General features: G+C 42.6%; 3 protein-coding genes across 3 annotated transcripts; 2 read left to right on the plus strand and 1 right to left on the minus strand.

Moving 5' to 3' along the window:
• The first annotated feature begins 500 nt into the window (after positions 1-500).
• Positions 501-8,173, plus strand: LOC124661003 (nuclear pore complex protein NUP85-like). The gene is made up of 18 exons (XM_047198862.1): positions 501-916; positions 1,204-1,306; positions 1,436-1,546; positions 1,652-1,735; positions 1,961-2,032; positions 2,113-2,169; positions 2,975-3,094; positions 3,423-3,623; positions 4,299-4,409; positions 4,495-4,532; positions 4,620-4,776; positions 6,310-6,411; positions 6,493-6,549; positions 6,719-6,865; positions 7,005-7,075; positions 7,161-7,248; positions 7,405-7,461; positions 7,605-8,173. The coding sequence occupies exons 1-18, from the start codon at positions 501-503 to the stop codon at positions 7,800-7,802; spliced, it is 2,190 nt and encodes a 729-aa protein (XP_047054818.1). The 3' UTR covers positions 7,803-8,173.
• A 515-nt stretch (positions 8,174-8,688) lies between these two features.
• Positions 8,689-14,742, plus strand: LOC124661807 (dolichyl-diphosphooligosaccharide--protein glycosyltransferase subunit STT3A-like). The gene is made up of 23 exons (XM_047199692.1): positions 8,689-8,817; positions 8,904-8,966; positions 9,445-9,500; positions 9,577-9,648; positions 9,728-9,833; positions 9,907-9,957; positions 10,979-11,074; positions 11,165-11,224; positions 11,304-11,417; positions 11,504-11,590; positions 11,729-11,832; positions 11,984-12,079; positions 12,378-12,498; positions 12,588-12,668; positions 12,749-12,877; positions 12,969-13,211; positions 13,287-13,430; positions 13,510-13,696; positions 13,789-13,886; positions 14,052-14,131; positions 14,216-14,303; positions 14,391-14,477; positions 14,561-14,742. The coding sequence occupies exons 1-23, from the start codon at positions 8,689-8,691 to the stop codon at positions 14,615-14,617; spliced, it is 2,349 nt and encodes a 782-aa protein (XP_047055648.1). The 3' UTR covers positions 14,618-14,742.
• A 4,304-nt stretch (positions 14,743-19,046) lies between these two features.
• Positions 19,047-20,192, minus strand: LOC124663420 (BTB/POZ and MATH domain-containing protein 2-like). Its single transcript, XM_047201122.1, has one exon. It carries the CDS (start codon positions 20,190-20,192, stop codon positions 19,047-19,049), a length of 1,146 nt encoding a protein of 381 aa, XP_047057078.1.
• Positions 20,193-24,604: the final 4,412 nt, after the last annotated feature.

Here is a 24,604-nt window from a genome sequence, read left to right on the forward strand (position 1 = left end):
CTATGTGCTTAGGGCATCTCCAGTGGAGCGACACAAACGGACGTTTTTCGTCCATTTGCGTCTGCGCGGACAAAAAACGCCCTCCAGTGGGGCGACGCAAAACGTCCGCAGTGTCCGTCCTGACGCAAACATAGACCAAATATGCGCCAGGAATGCGTCTCTGCGGACGCGCGGACGCGTCCGTTTGCGTCCGGTTGGTCTGCATGCAGCCCTCTCTCCTCCTTTAATCACGCATGCGTTCATTCTAGCCATACAAACATAATCTTTCCCTCTCTCACGTTTTTTTGTGTGTCCGTGTCCGACGCAAACGGATATAAATATGGGTCAGGCCGCGTGGAGCTGCTTTGAGTCGCCACTTCGCTGATCTTTGGTTTCGAACTCCAAAAACCTTTCCTCCCCCACACCGCCCCAATCCTCCCCGCCGTCCCTCAAAAAAAAAAAAAAAAACCCCCCTCCCCGCCGTCCCTCGCTTCCAAAACCCTAGCTCCTCCCCGTCGAGGATGCCGGGCATGCTGGCCGACAGCGGCGGCGCCATCGTCCCGTTCTCAGGGGACCCAAACCACGCGGCGCCGCCGCCGCCACCACCCGTGCGGCCCATCCGCCACGGCGTGGCGCCGCCCATCTCCCGCGTCTTCGTCTCCTGGTCAAGCGGCAACCTCCTGCAGGTCGCCTGCCTCCGGCCGCCGGGTCCGGTGGACGCCGGCGCGGAGGAGGTCGCCGGGAGCGTGGTGGAGGTGAACCTCGCCGTTGCCAATGGCAGCGCGGGGGTCGAGGAGCAGGAGATCGACGAGGCAGAGATGCGGCGGATAGAGTACGGCTCGGTACCGGCCTTTGCGCTGCTGCAGAGCAGGAAGAACGCCCTCGCGGACGCTGCTGCTATGCAGCACATGCACTCGGTCTCAGAGCACGCGGAATGGTGAGCCTTTTCATTTTCAATGTGTGCTCTGCTAGATGCAATTTGGTTTCAGTTAGGGATTGAATTGGGTAGCAATTTTAACAATGAGCTCTGTTTCACTTTCTTGCTGTTCAGAGGTCCAAATTGCTTTAATTTTTTTTCACAAACCACAAGTTATGCTTACCTGTTACTGTAAAATCGTTTCACTGGAACAGCTTACCTGTTACTGTAAAATCTGCTCTCCTTCTTAGAGTATGGTATGCTGTTTTCTATATGAGTGTGCTTCTGATATCATTTTGTTCCATTAGGTGGCAATATGTGCTCCAATACAGCAAAACCATCGGTAAACTCCTTGGGAGCCCAGATAGTCTTCCCGGTCTCATGATTGAAGATCCAAGGGCTATTCTTAAGGTGACCATGCCTATGTATTACATTATTTCTTGACTATCTCTGCGCTCAAGAATGCTTTCCAGTTATTGAAGTTCAGTTTTATATTTTTTGTTTCCCAATAAAGAGTAACTGCTACATTTCACTTTACAGGTTAGGGAGAGGCCTACTAGTTTAAAGGCTGCGTGGGAACTGTTGGAGATCTTCTATGTTGATAAAAACTTACACAGCTGGCTTCCTGAGCGGCTTGTTGATTGGTTAGCCGTAATGCTCCTCCTGTTGACAATTTCCTTGTTCGGCTTTGTAAAGTCCCATTTATTGTTAGAATTCCTTGACCTGCCTCTCTTATTCTTCCTCTTTTGGCTTTAGGATTACGACAGCCTCTTGACCAAGACGGATGGCACCGTGTATTGCAAGCTCAGTGATTTCCAGAAAAAGCTCATCAACCTGCAGGTTTGATGCTTCTATATTTTACAACAGTATATAGGTTACACTGGTATTTTATAATCGCGTAAAGCTATTTCTCTATAAAAACTTCAATAACCAACTCTGCTTTTGAGTGGATGCTCTGTATATTTTATCTATTTGCTTATGTTATTTTGTATTATCACTTGCATGTTCCAACCCTGGTGCCTTAGTGTTGGTCGGAGTAAATTGATAACAACAGTCATTTTATAGGTCGTTGAAAATGATCCTGATTACTGGAATGGATTATCAGCAGCACTTTCAGTTGGGTGGCTTGACGTTGTGGTACATCTATCTTTCTGCGCTTTTGTATAGGTTTATACTCTTTGGTGGTAGTTTGCCATCTGAAGTTGTTTTTCTTGCAGGTGAATATGCTACGTTTTCATGGATCATACCAATTGGATCAGATGGACAACCGTGAGGTACTAGGTTGTTGCTTACTTTGAGGCCATTCTTCATTTCTCTGCAAATGAAATATCACCCGGATTTTATTTAAGGGCCTAAATAATTGTTAATTTTCCTAAGTATTTCCCTATTTGTTTTCTTCCTTTTCAAGTTAGAATGTGAGACTACTCAAAATTTGAAATACAGAATTATAACCACACGCGCATGCCCTTTGTCTCAGTTTGCCCCTTTTGTTATTTTGCTGTGAAGTTAATGTGGTTCAGCTATTGCAACAAATGCAGTTATGTTATATTGCTGGTTGTATACAGCTTATTTATAATGCTTTAAACTCTTCATTCTATTTAAAATGTAAGATCTGTAGCCTATAGATTTTACCCCCTCCTCCTATTGATCTTAATTGCATACAGAAATTGTGAAGAAAACATATTAGTGGCAATGCTGAGTGGGCCTATCCTAATGCATACTTTTGTTGATATGATCCTGGGAAGAGTGACCTGTAATGCAAGGACTTATAGTTTCTCTGGTCCATTTTGGTATTTGACTTATCTCCATATTTAGCTTGAATACTTCCTTTTCATAAATAAGATATTAATAAAAGTTACTCTGCTATATTGTAAGTCTGGTTCGTGCTTTGGTTCATACCATCTGTGCTAATTTATTTAAGTAGCTAAACTCGAACATAGTATTAGTTATTTATATGTGGGACATATATTTCCTTTTAGCTTTGACTAGATGGTATTATTTTGTATGCTGTATGCCTGTATGTATATTTAATGTACAACTAATAGTAACATAAACGGCTTTCTTCCTTTGGTTCATCAGACAGAAAACGGGTTGGTTGAGGCTGTTGCAGTTCTTGTCTCAACCATGCCGCGCATGAGACCAGATTTGCCAACGGGTAAATTAGGCCAGTGCTGTACATCAAGACCTGATTTTATCAAGGTATGATTTGTAAAATGTTGGTATCTCATCAAGCAAGAACCAAAGTGTATTTGTTTGATGATCCCTGTCTGTTCATGGTAAAGATGGCACATGGGTTCAAAGCGAAATATTTAATTTGTCTACTATCTTTAATCGAATGGCTTCACATTGTTACTCATCCGTGAAACTGGGTAACATTCTGGTTGGGCTTGGTGAGATTGTTCTACCAATCTTCTGTACTCATTCTTTCCGCCTTTAAAACATTAAATTTATGCATTGAAAATGTACCAACAAAGCTGTGCCTGTTGAAGTTAGCCCGAAAGATTCTCTGAGCTATTTGTACCTGCAGGCATGGGAAAAATGGCGAGGTCAAGTAAGTAAACTGGAGTGCAGTGCATTTTGGATTCAGTGCGGTCATCAAAAAACTCGTGATGGGTTGAAGAATCTGCTTCACATCATGATGGGAAACATAAAGGACCTCACTGCTGCTACTTCCCATTGGCTAGAGCTATTCGCTTCTCATTTTCTTTATATAAGGCCATTTACGGTGGTTAGTCTCATATCCATGCACTCTCTTGCATTGTTAGTACTAATGTTCTGTGGTTCAATTTCTCGACTATGTTATCGTTTTAAATTTTCTAAATACTCCGTGGCATTACTTGATGCCCAATGCTTGTGTAAAGATGTGGCAGATGCTATTTGCCCTATTACCGAAGGTTTCACATGCTCTTTGCTCTTCGAATTTCCATTCACAGTTTCTGTTAGAGCAATCCCTTGCCCACAAGATCATTTTATAATAGGATGTGTGCTCTGATCTGTTGCATGACCTCAGGACCGATTGTATGAATGCCAGCATCTATTCTAAACAATGGCGAGCTATAATGGTTATTAAGAGCTCTCACGGTCACAGGCTAGGGCACAACAGTTGCACCTAAACAACTTTGCTCCAGTCCTCATTTTCTTTGTTAATGAAAAGCCGTGGGGTGTTGTTGCACCCCTCAGCCTCATTCTTTTGTTGTGCTTATTAATCTTTTATTTGCGTTGTGCAATAATTTATGCTTTTAAGTTGGCCAAATATTTACCCTGACTGAATTCCCTGAAACCTCTTATCTCTTGTATGGCGCAGTAGTTATCTCTTAACATATGCATGCGCTCATCAAATTTATTTAAACGATTGAAACTTCATGTATTCATGTTATTTCTTCTAAAATCTGCATTGTTTCAGGGTTTTGAAGGGATGCATCACTTAGCACAGAAATGCATACAGCTTAAGCCATCTTTCGGCAATAGTGGATTAACAGGTCTCCTTAACGGCATCCTTTCAGAAAATCCAGAGGTTAGCATGCAGCGTTATCCTTGCAGGCTCCACATAACTTTTGACTTCCCTTATTGGCGATGTAACATTTTTTTTTAATGGTTAGGTAGTCTTGGCGGAATGCACAAAAAAATTTGGGCCTTGGTAAATGGACAATTATTTATTTATTTTCTACCTACAGTCAACTTTGAAATGCTGTGCCCTAATATATTTTGCCATCTGTAACTCCAGGATGGTAACACACTCCATGGAGCTGTTGGCAGCTGATAATGAATATGCAGATATTATGTTGCATGAAGAGCGACCTAACTTTGGTGGCTTAAGCATAGAGGAATTGCACCGGCTAGTCTACGCTCAAGTTTTGAGTTCTCATTCTTTAACTTGGCAGGTAAGTTTTATGAAACTTAATGCAGTACTAAACAACTAGACCAAGTTATGTTTTGTTGTATGGTTTGGTTCATGTTTGAATATTAGGAAGAGTCCATTTTGAACCCTGAAATATTGCGGTTTGTTGACTTGAACCCTAAACCGTGAAACTTTGTATGAAGCCTGAACTTTCTAAAACAGTTGAAAATGAACCCTAGTATGGTTTCGTAAGTGGCTTTGTCTTAGTGTTTCAAGATATATGAAAAAAATGGATGTAGGGAATGCTTTGAAATGTAATCTGCTAAAATTCAAAAGAAATGGCTACTTATGTCATGAGCAAAGTGGCAAGAAAAAAACATTTATCTTTGGATGATCAGGCTGATGATTTTTTAGCTGATTCTTACTATATAGCAATATTCACAAACGTGAATTGTTTTTGATATTTTGACTTTTGAGAACCATGTAAAGCGGAATCACCCTCCAAACTAAACCTGCCGCTGGATAACCATTGTCCACATTCAAATCCATACCCGAGAGGGTGTGAGATAAACAAAAGTTACCCATTCTATTTTGGGCACGGGGAGGGTATTTATCCAACTAACCTCTACTTATCTATACCCATAAAAATAAATAATATGCCTTTTCCTCTATCCCTGCCGCTTCCCAGCTGTTTTGCTTCTCGGCTTCTCGCCACGCTGTCGTATCAATTGGCTGCTTCAAACCGACGGTGTAACGTGGGTGATGTTTCTTATTGATTGGCTAATGATGCCTGTTTATCTCATACCGAACTGTGCTTCTTCCTCTTCATGCTATCTTATCCACTGGGTAAGTTGGGCAATACCCATTGCTTTTGGGTATGTGCAATATATGCTCCAATGGGTATGGATAACCTGGGTATGGACATGGGTAAACCCAAACCCTCCCCAATGGAGGCCTTACTCTATACCTTGACCCAATTATTTAGGGTTGCTTTGCATCTTTGAAGTTTTAGAGAAGTCGGGAAGGGAATTTGGAAACCTGCAAACCTTCAACTCGAACTCTAAATAGTTATCTTCTGTACAGAAAACTGATAACAGAAGTCTATTTATCTTGTTATTGTTCACATGCCACAAATAGTCATAACTTTTATGGAATTTGGAAGGCCATAATTTCCTAGCATACCTACTATGATTTTTTTCACATTTTTTGAAAACATCAAACTTTAAAACCAATCTAAAACCGGCTAGGGCTGATGTTAAACTGTTTTAAAAACTTCTGGGTTTAATGTATGCGGTTTCATAGTTCAGGCCTCAAATGGGACCTGGCAACCATAGGTCAGGGTATACAATGGATTTTTTTAAAATAATCTAGGGTATGTGGGTTTAGATACTCTGGTGTATCTGGGCTTGAATACTCACGTGTATGTATGGGTGTCGTGTAATTTACTACCGTGCATTGTCCAGTTCTGCTGTATCATATCATCTGTACAATCGCCGTTGTGTATTAATGATTTATGATAAGCTAATTCTTATTTTGATATTGTTGGTGACGGCCATCATGCATGTTTGATACTCAGATTGCACCGACTTACCTGTCCTCGTGTCTAAACCAAGGCCTAGGGCTCTTGGAGATTCTACTTCTTAAGCAACCCATACAAGACAACCGTCAAGTGCTGAAGGTATGTTAATCCAACTCAGTATTTCCTTACAGTGTTTCTGTATCTTATATTTGTCACCTAAAACTTGTTTCTGTTGAGCAGACTTTGGAACTTTGTCGTCTGTATGAACTCGAGAATGTTAGTACAAACATCATGAAGGTAAATGTTGTTTGTAATACACTCAGAACTTTCTTTATTTTAAAACATTTGTTCATGACTGTCTTGGGTTTTGAACATGGCTTAGCCTCTATGTAAGTATTCAAACATGACTCTGGAATTATGTTTTAACTGGTGCAAGAAGATCTATCTAATATTTATTCTCTTTTAGATTGCAGGCATTTATCATTGGAAGCATGGTAGAAAAGGAACTGGGGTTTACTGGTTCCAGCAAGCACATGATAAAGTACGACTTGATAGAATTGCTCAACAGTTGTTTGAGCGCATTGGGAAGTCAGTTGCAGATGACAATTTTAAGGTGCCAAATTATTTCATGATTTCTCCCCTACAATTAGTTTTGTGTTCAGTATTAGCCAAGTAAAATTGATCATAATATGCAGTCAATTTAGCGATGATATTATCCGTGACAGTATCTAATAGTTTTCTTGCATGGTCAGCAATGGGAAGGCTTGCTCGAGTTACTAGGTTCTGACATTGGTAGTGCAGGTGGTCTTGAATTCCTTCACAGGTATTTTTTTTCTTCTTTCTTTATCAATTGTTTTCTTCTGTCCACAACAGTGTCATACATGAGTTTAACATATGCTTTTGCAAAGGTACCGGGATTTCAAGAGGTCCCTTCAACAGGCACTAGAAGGAAGGACTGGCGAGGCTGCTCGGCAGACAGTGGAGTTTCTTATACAGGTAAAGTGTACACACCAGCTAAGTTCCTGCAGTTCAATACTACAATTCGTGACCACTGGTAGAAGATATGTAAACAGGAACACCAAGGGTCGCTGTCTCTAGGTTTATGACTGCTGGCATTATTTATTTTCTTATATACATGTAATATTTTTGCAGCTAATGAGAAATCCTTCCACACCACAACGTTTCTGGCTACCCCTTCTACATGATTCAGTAAGCCATTCACTATCTTGATTAGTAGTTATTTTCAGCAAAGTAGCTTAGCAAAATCATATTTCTCCATCTTATATTGATACAAATTAACCTTTTAGATGTTTGGAGTTTTGATTCCATTTTTGTCGCCATTGTTTCTGCAGGTGAGGCTGCTTAACTGTAAACCCTGCCCTTTGTTGAATGTTGCTGAGACGACCTTGTTACTCAACAAGCTACAAGAACTGTCAATGGCGAAGTTACGTCCTGACTTCTGCACTAATCACCTACCAAGCCATGCACTGAGCTCCGTCAGGTTGGCTTTGGCATCAAATCTTGCCCGCGCCATCCTTGAAGAACCTTGAGTTCTGGTTGTATTTGGTGGAGTATCAGCTCCAGTCTGTTGGATGGTCCGAATGTTGGTGCTCGGCAGTTGCATTATTAGGCTATATGTGTTTTTGTTGTTGAGGAAAGGTTTAACTCTAGGTGAGCGGTTGTGCCATAGATTGTACCATGCATTGTTTTTAGCTTTAGTGATCCCAGCTGTTGCCTTCTTTTCCGAAATGAGGCTTGTAACTGTATTATGGGTGAAAAAACACTGGGATGGCGTTACTTGAATCCTACATTGCAGTTACTTCCGACATGCCCAATGAACTTGAAAAGAAAATGATACATGGACGACTTGGTCCTATACCTGAACGGCTTGTAGATGTTTCAGTATTTGGCTAATGGCCTGAATTCTAACCTTCTGTACAAGGGTATGTCCATGTTGATTGGTTTTCGCAAGAGTCCCATCCCATGTCTGTTCATATGTTCAATTCCGTATCAGTGCAATGAATGTTTCTGATGTACTCACTATTTTGCTGTGCTTAAATTCACGTCCTCAACCATCCTATATGCACAACTCAGAAGTTGCCGTTTTGAGTTTTGTAGGATCCAAAAAATTTCAACCATGTCACTGGACTGGAAGGTACTAGACATTCTATGCTTCAGTGCAACTTCTTTGGTGATCTTCTACAAACTTGCAGCCAGCATATTATCCATATTCTGATACGCGTTTTCTACAATGACCAGTGTAATCGATCTGGAAATGAACTGCTCCAAATCGCTCGACGCTTTAGCAGTACCTCAGTGCTTCAGTTCAGTCAGGGTACTAGCAATAGCATGGGTAAAACGGTAGAAGTTCACTGGAAGCCAGGGCACCAATACCAGCAAACAAATACTTCACTGCTCTAGATCCGCTGAGCAGCGATGGCGGAGGTCGAGGCCTCCACGGCGGCCAGCGGCGGCGACCGGCTCCGGAAGGCCTCCGCCGGCGTGCTGTGTGCTTTCACGCTCCTCCTTATCGGCGTCCTCGCCTTCTCGATCCGCCTCTTCTCCGTAAGATCCATTCCTCTGGATCCTAGCGCGAATTACATTCCGAACGCTGTGCCTTCCTCACATGCCCGTTTGGCGGTGTGCCTCAGGTGGTCAAGTACGAGAGCGTGATCCACGAGTTCGATCCCTACTTCAACTACCGCGTCACCCAGGTTTGTTCCCGCGGCGCCATTGTTGCTGCCGCTCACTGTTCATTGTGAAGTGGCCTGTGAAAGCATGTGCAGTTTCAGTTCACAGCGTAGCGTTGCTATTCTGTTCGAACTGTCTTGGGATTAGAGACACCTGAGTCCCGGAAATCACGGTTCTAGGAAGGCGGATAGGTTTGCTCAAAGTCAAATCGTATTTAAAGAAAAAACTGTCAATATTTACAACGTCAAATCTATATTTAATATTAAAATAATATTGTAAGCGAATCTAACAAAACTAAATTGGTGTCATAGATGTTGATATACTTTTCCTATGAACTTGGTCAAACTTGAAGTAGTTTGACCAAGGACAAACCTATAACTTCAATTATTTTGGAACGGAGAGACTAGTACTTAGCATACTGTGTCTTGGTGTTTCCAAAGCAATAGCATGTGGTTACACATTATCTGTTTTATCCATTATGTTTCCCTGCATCTGTTTCAGTTTTTGTCAAAGAGTGGAATCTACGAGTTTTGGAACTGGTTTGATGACCGAACATGGTACGGTTGCTTGGACACATGAATCGTTCATAATGCGTTATGTATGCCCGCTGTTTCTTACAGCTGTTTGTGTTAGGTACCCCCTTGGACGTGTAATTGGTGGCACTGTCTATCCTGGTTTGACACTGACGGCTGGCACAATATGGTGGTATGCAGAATAATTCATAAAACATAGAGCAATGCATTGTCGGATAGTTTTGAAAGACTCAAGTGTTTGGTTGCTATAGGTTGGTAAACTCCATTAACATCCCATTGTCGGTGGAGACTGTCTGCGTGTTCACTGCCCCGATTTTTTCGGCAAATGCTTCCTGGGCAACTTATCTGCTGACAAAGGTTGTTTTCTGGATCTTACACCAGTTCTGCAACCACAGTAAGTTCTTTACTAACTATGTAATTTCCCTTCCAGGAAGCAAAGGGTCATGGGGCTGGTTTAATGGCTGCAACTATCTTAGCATTGGTATGATCTGTTTCTTTCTGTATTTTCTTGCATTGATGGACTACTCAGTTTTGCTATGAGAAAATTAAGTTTCTTTATATGCTTACCTGATTTATGTTTCTGATTTCGTACTTGCATCTTGATAGTTTGCTGTGAATTCAATGGAAAAATGTAGGCTAGGTCTGGTCTTCCATTCATTTCTAGATAAACTAGAGAATGGTGATAATTTCATGAGGTGTATTTCTGCTGACTTTGTAAAAATTGCTTCCATATCTCCAGCTGTATCAGCTAGTTTTTGCAATTCTCTTTCTTCAATCTTCCTAGCTGAATAACTTGTTTTCATCCCAGTCCCTTATTTGGTGGGTTATCCTCAGTAACCTCTGTTCTAGAACAGTTCTCGAATCAGCTGGTCAATGTTTAGGAGTTGAATTTGGTCTTTCCAAACAAAGGAGATTATCTTTGGTCCTCTGGTTTGTGCTCTGGCCCATTTCATGTCCGGTCATCCAACTTTTCCATTTATCCAAAGAAGCCATGTGTAACTGACAAGATTCATTTCCTGTGTGTCAAAAAAACTTGAAAAGTCAGATAGATCTTACAATTGTTTAATCAGAAGAGCCAGTATGGAACTAAAACTGATAACTGAGTAACCGAAACAGAGCTGTCAATAAGTCTAGTTCTTAAAATGGCCTCGGGAAATCTGAAAAATAGGGACCAGAGCCCAACGCTGGGAACCAAAATCCTTTTGAATTGTAGAGGTTGAAATTTCCTGTCACCGACAATCCTAATATTTCACAAAATGAAGGAAAAGTAAAATCCTAGTATGTTTTAATGGTCATTGCTTGTATGGGTTAGTTGAGATCTGCAACATGAGGCTGGCCTTCCATCTTTTTGTATATGCCTACCTACTATTACTATTACTGGTTCTAGAAAAAAGGTTCTAAAAAAATAATACTAATACTATCACTTCCTTAGATCCTACCTTTTCAATAGCACTTGATCGAAAGCTTACTTATTTTTTTTGTGATATCCTCCAACTATGCAGGTCCCCTCATACATTTCAAGATCTGTCGCAGGCAGCTATGATAATGAAGCTGTAGCCATATTTGCTTTAATATTTACATTTTATCTATATGTAAAGGTTAGGTTCTCAAAGTTTCCTTCAAATTTTAGGCCTGGTTCCTCTCCCCCTTCTGTTTGTACATTTAATATAATATAAAACGGCTCGCAGACGCTAAACACGGGATCACTCTTTTATGCAACGCCTAATGCTCTCTCCTACTTTTACATGGTAAGTTTTTCGTCGACAATCTTTGAATTGCTACAAATACAGTGAATTCTTCAAATTACATTTCAATTCCACTTCTCAGGTCTGTTCCTGGGGAGGCTACACATTCATCATCAACCTTATCCCAATGCATGTTCTCTTGTGTATTATAACTGGTCGTTACTCTTCACGACTTTACATTGCTTATGCTCCCCTTGTAAGTCCATAAATCTAGTGCCTTATGAATTGCTTATGCGCAAATGAACAACATGAATTCTTGTCATAACAATTAGCACCACACAGGTTGTACTGGGAACACTTCTGGCAGCGTTGGTGCCTGTGGTTGGTTTTAATGCAGTATTGACATCAGAGCACTTTGCATCATTTCTGGTACACCAACTAATTACCCGCCTAAGAATCTGTTCCTTTTTTCCCTTAACTGTTCCAATTCACCCAATTTTTGCATGTCTGTTAGAAAAATGGCTAATCGCTTTCTCTTTGTCTCTGAAAATGATTTTTGAATTCCAGGTGTTTATAATCCTACATGTGGTTGCTCTAGTATATTTCATCAAAGGACTTTTAACTCCTCGTCTGTTCAAAGTGGCCATGACATTTGTACTAACAGTTGGTTTGTAAGTTTCTGATGTCAAAACCAGCTAAAAGTGCATAAAAGATGTGTTACACTTGCTAGTGGTTCATAAATTGACAGAAGAAACATTTGTTCCTCATAAGTCCAAACAAATCAGATGGTCTGTGCACATTCTAATATCAAAGATTCTGCAGAGCCCTTTGTTTCGCGGCAGTAGCGATACTTGTTGCATTGGTGGCATCTAGCCCAACAAAAGGTTGGAGTGGGCGCAGTTTGAGCCTACTTGACCCGTAAGTTCTCATCAAATTTTCTTTGGCTACACTTGTTTTTTGTTTTGTTTCATTAATAACTGAGCCCTGACTCTGATCAACAATAAACATGACGGAATTGGAATTAGAACTAGCTTACCTATGGATTAAAATTTGCTAAAAGATGTACTGCTTTCAAGATTTTTGCTTAGTGATACTTTGAATTTTTTATGTATGCGGAACGGACATAATTTGGATTCCTGTTCTGATAAGTTCACGCTTCTTCCTTTTCTGTCTAAGATAATGCGTTGAATTCTCTTGCTTTATTCCATTCTGACAGAACCTATGCAAGCAAGTACATCCCTATCATTGCTAGCGTGAGTGAACATCAACCACCCACCTGGCCGTCTTACTTTATGGATATCAATGTGCTAGCCTTCTTAGTTCCTGCTGGGATCATAGTAAGCATTCATGTTTTATTGGAAAAATGGAGTTTAGTTAGTTTTTTAGCATGGTTAATTAATTTATCAGTTGACAACACAATTTGCAGTCATGCTTCTTACCTTTATCCGATGCAAGCTCATTTTTGGTTCTGTACTTGGTAACTTCAGTGTATTTCTCTGGGGTAATGGTAAGTATTCATTGCGAATGACAGTTACAGTACTGTACCGTTTTATTTATCAGTTGACAGTGATGTTAGTCCAATGTTAGGTACGACTTATGCTTGTCCTTGCCCCTGCTGCATGCATTCTGTCTGGGATTGCTCTATCAGAAGCTTTTAACGTCCTCACACGATCAATGAAATTTCAGCGTCCAAGATCAGATGATGGCCTTCCTGCTGTATGATATATTTCTTCATTGTTATTTTTCTTATCCAGATTTAGTTTCTGCATAGGGTTTACTGATGTATTTGTGTCTTGTCAAATGTAAGGCAGAGGATATTACTCCAGGGACTTCCAGTACTGCAGCGACTATCGCAAAAAGTGGGAATATAACAAAAGAAAAAACAGAAAATGTTTCAAAGGGAAGACCATCGAAGAAGAATTGGAAGGAGAAAGAATGGGTGGGCAATTCTCCTGTTAGGCCTGACATGGAGGAGAAACTTTGTGTACTGCCTGCCGAAGCATCGGCCATGGGTATACTGTTCCTCATCATACTTTGTGGACTTTATGTGGTAAGACTTCTGTTCTCACTGGAAGTGGGCTTATCGTTAGAGCAAGGCTTTTAGTTAATGATGCCATTTGTGCAGGTCCACTGTGTATGGGCAGCTGCAGAAGCATACTCTGCACCCTCGATTGTGCTGACATCTCGTTCACACGAAGGGTTGCATGTTTTTGATGATTTCCGTGAATCTTATGCATGGCTGCGCCATAACACGGAAGTAGACGATAAGGTATGCTTTCAAAATTGTTCTTATCACTTGAATTGCATCATTCTTATTTCTAATACTGAGATGGTAATGATTGCTGTAGGTTGCATCATGGTGGGACTATGGTTATCAGACAACTGCAATGGCCAACAGGACTGTGATTGTAGACAATAATACCTGGAATAACACACACATAGCGACAGTTGGGACAGCAATGTCATCCCCAGAAAAGGCAGCATGGGAAATCTTCAATTCCTTAGATGTCAAATATGTGCTTGTTGTCTTTGGAGGTTGATAGCGTTTGGACTTGTAGAAATAACGATGTTTTAAACATGTACTTTCTGAATCCAGACCCCCTAACACCTGCTGATTTCTTTTTCAGGGCTTATTGGCTACCCAAGCGATGATATTAATAAGTTCCTCTGGATGGTTCGAATCGGAGGTGGTGAATTCCCTCACATTAAGGAAGAGGATTACCTTGTGAGTTATGAACTTGCCTTTTGCAACTCATTGCGCATATCATTTGGTGGAATGTGGTAGCAAACTCAGAAAAATAATGTGCAGTCTAGTTACTTGTAAAAGAAAAGCATTGTCAACTATGTGAAATTTTGAACTTCTTGATTAAATGTTATACTATTTCTATAGAGGGATGGCAACTACCGTGTTGATGCTCAGGGCACTCCAACGATGCTGAATTGCCTCATGTACAAGCTTTGTTATTACAGGTATGTCAATTCAAAGGAAGTTAGCATACCATACACAAGTAACACAATTATGGATTTTTTTTATTCGTTCTTCTTTACATCCAGATTTGTTGAGACTGATGGTAAGGGATTTGATAGAGCGAGAAGATATGAAATAGGAAGAAAACATTTTAAACTGACCCATTTTGAGGAGGTACAATCATTTGGAAGTCATAATCCCCCTCACAGCTTTTGCTTGACTGCACCTGCAACGTGGTCATGTACATATTGCTTAATGCAGGTTTTTACAACCCACCACTGGATGGTTAGGATTTACAAACTGAAACCGCAAAAGAACAGGATCCGAGGAAAATTGAAACTGAAATCCGTAAGTCAGACAACACTGCAGTTTGCCTACAATCATGTACCTTTGAATCTTGAACATATTTTTTCCTTGCTTCTTGAATGCAGAGTTCAAAAGCAAGCTCAATGAGCAAAGGGGCTGGCAAGAAGAACCCATGGCAATAGTCGAATAGAGATCAACATAGGCGGTGTTGCGGTTAACAGTAGCTCACTCTTACGTCTGAAAAACCAGACAAACTCAGTATTCGGGCTTGCCCAACGTGCCAAACTTTTTCGAGAATACACTCGCGATTTTGTTTATAGGTTCTGTAGTGCAAGGATGAGAGTTTTATCCCAGCTTTAGGAGGTTCCATTTCCTGTCTAGCTATTGAGTGAGGACCGCATGAACAATAGAAATTTAGAATGATGTCAACGAGTAAAGCATTGAAGAAAGTTGAACAACTTGCGTACTGTATTTACGTACTGCAGGTTCACCAGTGCATGTTGCTAGCTCGATATATATTTCAGTTTACCGTATATTTTGGATCTCCGAGTTTGATTGACTAGTAGTAGCATATACCATTAATCCAATGTAGTTAGTTCGACCTAGTGCTGAGATCTGTCATTACTGCTTTTATTGACTATCAGTGCATTATGATCACCCATGGCTTGTATAAAGGCTCCCATAAGAGGAACTTTATTGCTCATGGACAACTTTTGCAACACATTGTACCAGCTAAAACTACTCCCTCCGATCGAGGGAGTAGTTTTTTTTTAAAAACAGAGTGTTCGGAACTCCAGATCTCCCACCTCCTCCCGCTTCCATCGTGGCCAGATTTGGGAAGTCCGGTCTAGTGGAGCTCCCCGAGCTTATTCTTGGCGGAGGGAAAGGAGGCACCGCTGTTCACCACCGGAGCACCGCAAGCAGAAGCAACACTACCCGCAATGTGGCTGCTGTTAGAATTCAGTTTTCTGTCAACTTCCATGAAATCTCTATCTCATAAAGCAAAACCCCACTAGAGGATCATTTAAGTTGTCTATTTTAACATGCAAAGTTCTACATCATCCATTCTATTAGCCATCCAATTGTCCATGTCACCCCCCACTAACATTCATTAATATTTTACATGCAAGCCACATCATCTATTTTTTAAGCCATCCAATTATCCACATCATCCACTTTTAGCTGCCAACTATATAATCATTTGAAGTCAGTTTTTTTTTAAAGTTAGCCTCTTGATTATTTACGCCAATTGAATTCTGCATGTTCCTACAAATAACACCATATTCCAATCAACTCATATCCTTTTTTTTATTTACAAAATTGAGTTATCGGAGAAATTTCCGCTCCAACGCGCGGGGTATCCTTCTAGTACTTTGAACAATGAATACCATAGGAAAAACATGCTTGACGTTGGAGCTTGACTGCTGTATGTTTCGAGGCTAATATGATCAATCACTTTTTTCTAAAAAAAACAAGGCAAAAGATTTGCCATTTTTATTGATTAAGGAGAAGATTTTAGAAGTTTTACATTCCCGTCTAGGCTATAAGCCAAGACCAAATATTGCAAGCAACTACTCTTGCGGCATTACATTACTTAGAGCTTTCGCACCGGCTAGACGCCACAAATTCGTCTTCTCTTTGATTTTTGTCACAAGCATAGCGATGGTGACGGACTTGTTACGGAAGACCTGAGTATTTCTTTCTTTCCAAATTTCCCAAGAAACGAGCATTGCGAGAGAGGCCAAAGCTTTTCTTGATTGTCCTCTCTAGCTAGCTAGGCAGGCTCAAGGTAGCGGTCCACGAAAAATAAGCTGGAATCAGTCATGGTGAGGCTTTGTGTTGGCTCACGAAACCAGCGCCTGGCTTGACTCAGTTTTTTGCATGCACGGTTCCAACGGTTCGAGCTGTACCAGTAAAGCATGCTCAGCTGGCTCCGCACGCTACCATTCATCTCAAGGCACCTAGCTAGTTTAGCGGAAGTGCCAAATTAGCACACTGACTAGGTAGGTAGAAATTTACACAGTTGTTCAGCTCGAAAATTCAGCATGACCTCCTTTTCAATCATTCAGATAACACAAGTAATATACCTCAAAACATACTAAAGTGCACACGCACACACTCATATGTCATTCAATCGTAAAATCGACCTCAACCAGATGTATAATGAAACAGAAATGCCACAATACCGAACAATCGCCGCAATAACCTTTGCAAAGGATCAAACCACGTTCAATCGCCACAATAGTAGATTGTCCCATCCAACAAGTATCAGCGCTCACATCAAGCATGTCGGCAAGGACAGGGTCACCATCTAGGTAAATTAGCATCGCCAGACCATGTCAAGCACCTTGCATGCAAATACTTCAAAAGGCAAGATAGTCCTTCTGTCCCAAAACTAATTGACTCAACTTTGTTTAGAGACACATGTATCTAGACATGTTTTACTATATAGATACATGCGTATTTAAACAAACCTGAGTAAGCTAATATGGAAAAGAGAAAGTACTAAACAAAGACGTTATTGTCCTCGGTGATTCACATGGAACCACACCAATGTCAATGGACAACAAGTGAGCCAAATGTTGTTCATAAAGTTTGGCGGAATAAAAACTACCAAGCTCCTCGGTAACTTGTGACCAAGCACCAAACCGGATGGTGCGTGGTCATTGTGCGGTTTCCGGAGGTAGAGGGAGTTGCTCTTGAATCTAGAGAGTTTAAAAAAGAATCACAAGTGATAACTCAAATAAAATGTCAATAAATTAAGAAAATAGAAACCAATTTTAACCATTGGTAAAGTGCAAACTCAAGGCCATCAAGTTGTGGATATGATGACTTCCGTGCTCCCAATTTCTTATCTGAACGGAACTAATAAACAACAACTGCTGAAATATATCATACAATGTCGAGGAGGCCAGCCTCCTACTTTTTTTTTGAAACAAGGCAAAAGACTTGCCATTTTCATTGATAAAGAAGATGACATAGAGTTTTACAATCTTCTACTTGACCAAACTACATCCCAGGTCATGCCAGCACACACAGCAACATCAATCAGCAAAGGACCATTTTTTGTGTGTGATTGCTTTATGGTCACTCTCGCGTCCTACTAAACTCTTTGGCAACAAATAGTGCGACAACTTGGTGAAATATAAAACGAAAGTTGCAGAGCAAAGTCCAGAACCCAACGGAAAGATCAATTAGAAACCAGGAATATGAAAACCAATTTAATCATGGACGTATAATTGTACAAACTCAAGACAATCAAGTTGTGTGCATGCATGACCTCCTCTCTCCGACGACCATGAGAGTCATACTATTCTAAACTTATCCTTTTTTTTCTTTATAGTATACCAGAACTTTAGCGCACTGATTAATTAGTTGATTAATAATTAACTTAGTTACTACGATTATGTTTACCTTAAGGGATTTGCTAGTTCTCTGAGAACTAACTTCGTGCTCAGTCAAGTCTTACACCATTTGATTTATATCGTGATTCGTGCTAGTCATGATTTGCAACTTAGATTTGTTGATATCATTCGTTCTCAGTCGACTGAAAAATAGTCACACCCTTATTTTAATCTACAATTTATGTCAAATTTTTGTTTCATATTAATCTATATTCTAGCTTTAGGCAAAAGAAAAAGAACCCAGAAAAAACGGAGGGATAATGCTCTCAATTGAATGTCATTATGATTGGTTGTTTACCTATATATCTTTTTTTGCGAGAAATCCACCGATCTATTAATAATCATCAACAGTAGTACAAATAACCCAAAAAGTAAAGAAAATTACAAATTGGTACTCGGACCACCTAGCGACGACTACAAACACTAGCACGAGCCGAAGGCGCGCCGCTGTCCTCGCCCTCCATCGCCGGAGTCAGGCAAAGCTTGTCGTAGTAGAGCTTGTTGTAGTAGACAGACGGGAAGTCGTCGTGCTAAGGTCCCAAAGGACCAGCGCACCAGAGCAGCAACCATCGTCAATGATGACAACCGTAGATCGGAAGAGACTATCATGAAACCACACCAATAAACACGAAAACCGACCGGATCCAAGGAGATCCGACGGGCACACAACTCCACGCGCCCTCCGTTAGCGCTAGATGCACCACCGGAGCGAGGATAGGGCGGGGAGGACCTTATTCTGACTTCAGGATGTAGCCGCCGCCTCACCATCCCAAAAAAGAGACTGAAAAGCAAACTAAATTAAGAACGGAAACTCCCCGCCGGCGAGGCACCGTGGTCCGCCACACCTCCAAGGCCCTAAGGCCACCGGAGACGGAGCGAACCGGCGGTATCGCCGGCGAGGAGGACAGAACCCTAGATGGGTTTTGTGGCTTCTTCCGCCGCCTCCTAGGCTCCTTAGGCACGTACCGGTTCGTTTACCTATATATCTAAGTAGTACTAATAATTGCATTACTAGTTTGTGTGAGTAGAATGTACATCAAAATAGAACGGAGGGTGTAACTTCAGAACTTTCAATCGTCCAACAGAAGACAAAACTAGCTGCTATCAGGATTCACGTCAGCACATCCTGAGAATCTGCAATGTAATTATACCCTACTAGACGAACAACCACGTATAGGTACCGTGCGTATATGCATGCACAAGAACATCAGTTAGCGGCCTGTTGTTGGCTTGTCGACGGAGCCGTCGCGACGCCCATGATTCTCCTCGTCGAGGGATTTGCGCCGACGACGCGGGACAGCAATCTCCGTATAATCTCTAAATTCGCTAGTAGGCTTCTGCGCTCCTTGAAGTTCTTGCACGCCTGCTCGAGCTCCTTGCACGAGTACGCCTCGGCGTACTCCTCGATCGTGTCCACGGTGGAGTTCGTGATGAAGTCGCCTAGTCTGATCGCGCACATCATCTTCAACCTGTCCATGAGGTAGTAGTCGGCGGCCTCGAACAGCCGCAGCGTAGCCTCGTACCGCTCCTTCACACTCTTGTCGGTTAGGGTAGTCGGGAGCTCGTCGTTGTAGATGAAGTGGAGCACGCCACGGAACGCGTCGGCGCCGACCACGCCACTGCCGACGTCGACAAGGTCGGACTCCCCGGCCTCGCGTCCGTGGCCGTAGAGGAGACCTTCGAACCACGGCGACTGCGCGGCCACAACCATCCTGTGCGCCTCGAAGATCTCGCCGTCCACGTCGAACCGGACGTCGAAGGGGGCCTTCCCGCTGGCGAGGAACCTGATGGCGTTGCGGTCGTGGACCGACGCCGGCTGGTCCGGCATCTTAACGAGCCCCGGGCGGTCGACCGGGACGCTCCTGCGCCGCGCCTGGTGGATTGTGATGGTGCAGCGCACGGTGATGGAGTCGTTGTGCAGGGCGGCGAGTGCGGCGGACTCGAGCTGGTTCCGGTCGATGTAGCGGCGGATGCCCCAGCTGTTGCAGAAGGTGTCGTACTTGCAGGCCCGGTCGGAGCGGCGCGTGTGACGGGCCTCACCGTTGGCGCCGAGGAGCTGAAAGGTGAACTCGGCGCGCACGGCGCAGAACTGCGGCTTGTAGAACGTCTGCGCGTAGAAGGCGATCCAGGCGCTGTCCGCCGCGCTGTAGCCGTCCGGGTAGAAGCGGATGTACCACTTGCGGCCGTCGATGGTGAAGTACTGCGAGATGATCGACTTGCCAATGCCAATGCCCTTGGTGCGGCTGTACTCTCGGATCGTGAACTCGTGCACGCCGCTCACCTTCGGCACATCGCTCACCGATCCCGTCACGGCGGTGGGGTCGCCGTCGGGCACAGAGGCGGCGGCTCCCATTATAGATCGGCAATCTAGGGTTTAGTTTTTGGTTGTTTGTTACACATCTTGTCGGATGATATATGAGGGCGTGCGCTCGATCGTTGGAATCTGACTTTATGTCTGTAAGCGTATCCGACTAGATCTTGAGATTATTTTTCTCATTGGCTTAGACAGGAGACAGGACGCCACATGTCCTCGTTAATCACGATCCCAGTATTATCGCTCGTGACTAAACGCGCCTCTCGTTTCGTTTGTGAACTCTATGCTGCTTGCGGCAGGCCCCGTTCGTGCCCGGGCCTGGCTGCACCACACTGCCGAAGCATAACCACGATGACAAGTCACAACAACTATTTCAATCCCCATCAAGAAAGAGAGGCGAACACTGGGAATCAACCGGCTCATACTTGCACTTCAGTGAGTTAATCTAGCTGGTCTGATCAATATAGCAAAAACATTTTGCTTGTAGCATTTTTTCCTACATTCGGTCTGCAACATTTTTTCAGTAGTTCGTAAAAGTCGCGAAAAGACCCATCAATGCTGCAAAAAATTCTGAATGTAACATTTTCTTGTGTATGAATTAATAAAAAATGCGATATTGTTTTAGAACATTTTTTTGAGATCCGTAAAAACATGCAACATGTAGCAAAAAGAATTCCACAACATTTCAAGCATGCCTATGTAGCAAAAAATACTGTATGTAACAAATCCAAAATCGTTTACAGTAAAATGTAAGAATCATGTCGAGGTCTTAAAAAAAACAGATCCAATTTTTTTGCCTAACCGTTCCAACAACATTGGAGTAATATTTATATAGCATATGCACAAAACTTATTGAGCACTTTGTCCATACTTACACAACAAAAATGAGGAACACATGTAGCAAAACTCAACCCGTATGTAACATTGAAAAACACAGGCTTCCGAAATCATTGAGCTCATCGTCATTGAGCTCACCGATATTGGATCCGACAACCCACCATCTCCCCAAAGGTCGGAGCTCCTCTCCATGAAGATCCATGGCATACGACATCCACTATCGTGGCTCCTAGGGAGAGGAGGTAGCGTACCATGGGGTAGCCCCGACGAGCATGACCACTCTGTCCATTGCTGCAGAATCCCCAATCGTGGAGCCTCGCCCCGAGGAGACGATAACGTCTTCCATGGCGGACAACTTCGGCACGCATGGAGAGTGCGGAGGAGGAGCGTCCTCAGCGCTCGCTGGCGGCCGGAAGGAGCAACTACAGCGGCGCCCGATGATGCGTGCATATTGTATCATCATAATAGCAACATATATGATCACTTTAGAATGATATTTGCATTAACATACCATTATATATTCATTTTTATACGATTTACAAGACTTTCATTGGCATTTCATTTCTGGGAGGCAGAAAACCCTCCTTTTTCGTATTTTGTTGTTTTAGGGACCTTATGGAATCCAAATAATTCAAGAAAAATATGATGGAAGTTTTTCATCACGAGAAGTACTATGGGCGAAAGAAGCACGCGAGAGGAGCCACGAGAGCTAAAAGAGACCAGGTACCGCGGCCACCTTGCTCTGACACCCAGGCCTGTTCGGGCCTCAAGCATCGTCTCGGCTCTCCTTTTTTACATACGCCTCTGTTTCACCGGAAAACCTACGCCATATTTTTCCCAACATTTACAGAGCTAGCGGAGGACGTGAATGTCCTCTCTTACTCCGGGAGAGGGTAGATCCTGCTGTTCCGGAGCCTCCAAAGAAGTGGAAATCGAAGCCGCCGTCACCACCACTACTCATTGACATTGGGGGTGGCCTCTCTATCAAGATCAACATCATCCCCAACATCAGCACCATGTTCATCTCCAAGATCCACTTAGATCCCCTCGAAGTTTGTTACTGATTGAACCCTAGATATTGTTTCAGTGCTATTTGCATGATTTTGGTCGGTAACTTGTCGTTATTTGCTGGAGAGATTATATTTTCAGATTGTGTTGTAATTCATATGTCAATGATCCATACCATGTTTCGTCACACCATTGTTAGTAGATCCCCATGTTCTAGAGGGCATATGATGAATTGGCAATGATTTCTTTATAATATATGCAATAAGTATTTGGTCAAATTTTCATCTTATATGTGGTTCTGTGATGATGGTATGCGAACGTCGACTTGTAAGGGTACATTTCCCCTAAGTGTGTTTTTGGTAATTAATGACAATCCTCTATGGACCAATGTTTTCATTGTGTTTATATGAAGGAATATTACATAAGTATTTCTTGAAGTCCATATGTTGGATTCAAGTGTGGATGCCATGAATATAATGTTATACCTTTGGTATTGATATCAATATCATCTATTTAAAAAGAAGAATATGATATGATCAAGAAGAAGCAATAAAGATGGAGTTCTTGTGTGGAACTCAAGTTAGCCATGCTCTAGCTTGTGTGTTAAGAAGTGAATGATCAAGATATTATGATAGAGCATGAAGAGATACAAGGTTGATCAAGACGAAGAGTGAAGATTGAATTCAAGTTGGTCAACACATGAAGAATAAAGATTGTGCCAGTTTGGATCATGTGATCTTGTGGATGGTAAGCCTTGTCAATTATGCTTCATGAGCTAACCCACTATATATGTGAATTTTTGTTGTCTATGTGGGTTAGGTATCTTTCCATGAGCATGCATCAAGATTATGATCTCATATAGCCCATGAGAGAATGTCATGAAGCTTGGATGTCATCAAGGTTGAGAAGGGCAAGTTCAAGATGAGCATATCGAAGATATCATGCTTGAAGCTTGTCGTCCATTTTGTGATAATAGACATGTGAAGATGTGCCTCAATGAAGCTTCCCATAGTGGTGTATGGCAGTATGGGGGAGCAATCTTGAGTCTTCACGAAGCTAAAATGATCAAGGGGGCATTCCGCCTTGAATGAAGCATGAAGCGTCATCATCAAGATCAAGCGGGATGCGCAAGGCAAAAGTATAGCCTTGCTAGGTTTTTCTTTTAACGGTATGATGGCGTGTAACTCACACGTTCGTTGGGAACCCCAAGAGGAAGGTATGATGCGCACAGTAGCAAGTTTTCCCTCAGAAAGAAACCAAGGTTTAATCGAACCAAGTAGGGAGCCAAGAAGCACGTTGAAGGTTGATGGTCGCGAAATGTGATGCGGCGCAACACCAGGGATTCCGGCGCCAACGTGGAACCTCGCACAACACAACCCAAGTACTTTGTCCCAACGAAACAAGTGAGGTTGTCAATCTCACCGGCTTGCTGTAACAAAGGATTAAACGTATCGAGTGGAAGATGATTGTTTGCAAAGAAAACAAGAAAACACAATTGCGTGAGATTGTATGCTATGTAAAGAATAGGACCGGGGTCCACAGCTCACTAGAGGTGTCTCTCCCATAAGATAAAAGCATGTTGGGTGAACAAATTACAATCGGGCAATTGACAAATAGAGAAAGGCATAACAATACATATACATGATATGATAAATATAGTGAGATTTAATTGGGCATTACGACAAAGTACATAGACCGCCATCCAACCGCATCTATGCCTAAAAAGTCCACCTTCAGAGTTATCATCCGAACCCCATTCAGCATTAAGTTGCTAAGCAACAGACAATTGCATTAAGTATGGTGCGTAATGTAATCGACAACTACATCCTTAGACATAGAATCAATGTTTTATCCCTAGTGGCAACAACGACATCACAACCTTAGAACTTTCTCGTCACCGTCCCGGTGTCAATGAAGGCATGAACCCACTATCGAGCATAAATACTCCCTCTTGGAGTTAAGAGTAAAAACTTGGCCAGAGCCTCTACTAATAACGGAGAGCATGCAAGATCATAAACAACACATAAACAATAGATTGATAATCACCATAATCATAGTATTCTCTATCCATCGGATCCCGACAAACACAACATATAGAATTACATATAGATGATCTTGATCATGTTAGGCAGCTCACAAGATCCAACAATGAAGCACAACAAGGAGAAGACGACCATCTAGCTACTGCTATGGACCCATGGTCCAGGGGTGAACTACTCACTCATCACTCCGAAGGCGACCATGGCGGTGTAGAGTCCTCCGGGAGATGAATCCCCTCTCCGGCAGGGTGCCGGAGGCGATCTCCTGAATCCCCCGAGATGGGATTCGCGGCGGCGGCGTCTCCGGAAGGTTTTCCGTATCGTGGCTCTCGGTACCGGGGTTTTCGCGACGGAGGCTTTAAGTAGGCGGAAGGGCAACGCGGGGGGCCACACGAGGGCCCCACACCCTAGGTCGGCGCGGCCGTGGCCCGGGCCGCGCCGCCCTATGGTGTCGCGCGCCTCGTGGCCCCACTTCCTTCCCTCTTCGGTCTTCTCGGAAGCTTCGTGCAAAAATAGGACCCCGGGCGAAGATTTCGTCCAATTCCGAGAATATTTCCTTACTAGGAT

This window comes from Lolium rigidum, chromosome 6 (genome assembly GCF_022539505.1).
Source record: "Lolium rigidum isolate FL_2022 chromosome 6, APGP_CSIRO_Lrig_0.1, whole genome shotgun sequence".
Taxonomy (NCBI): Eukaryota; Viridiplantae; Streptophyta; class Magnoliopsida; order Poales; family Poaceae; genus Lolium; species Lolium rigidum.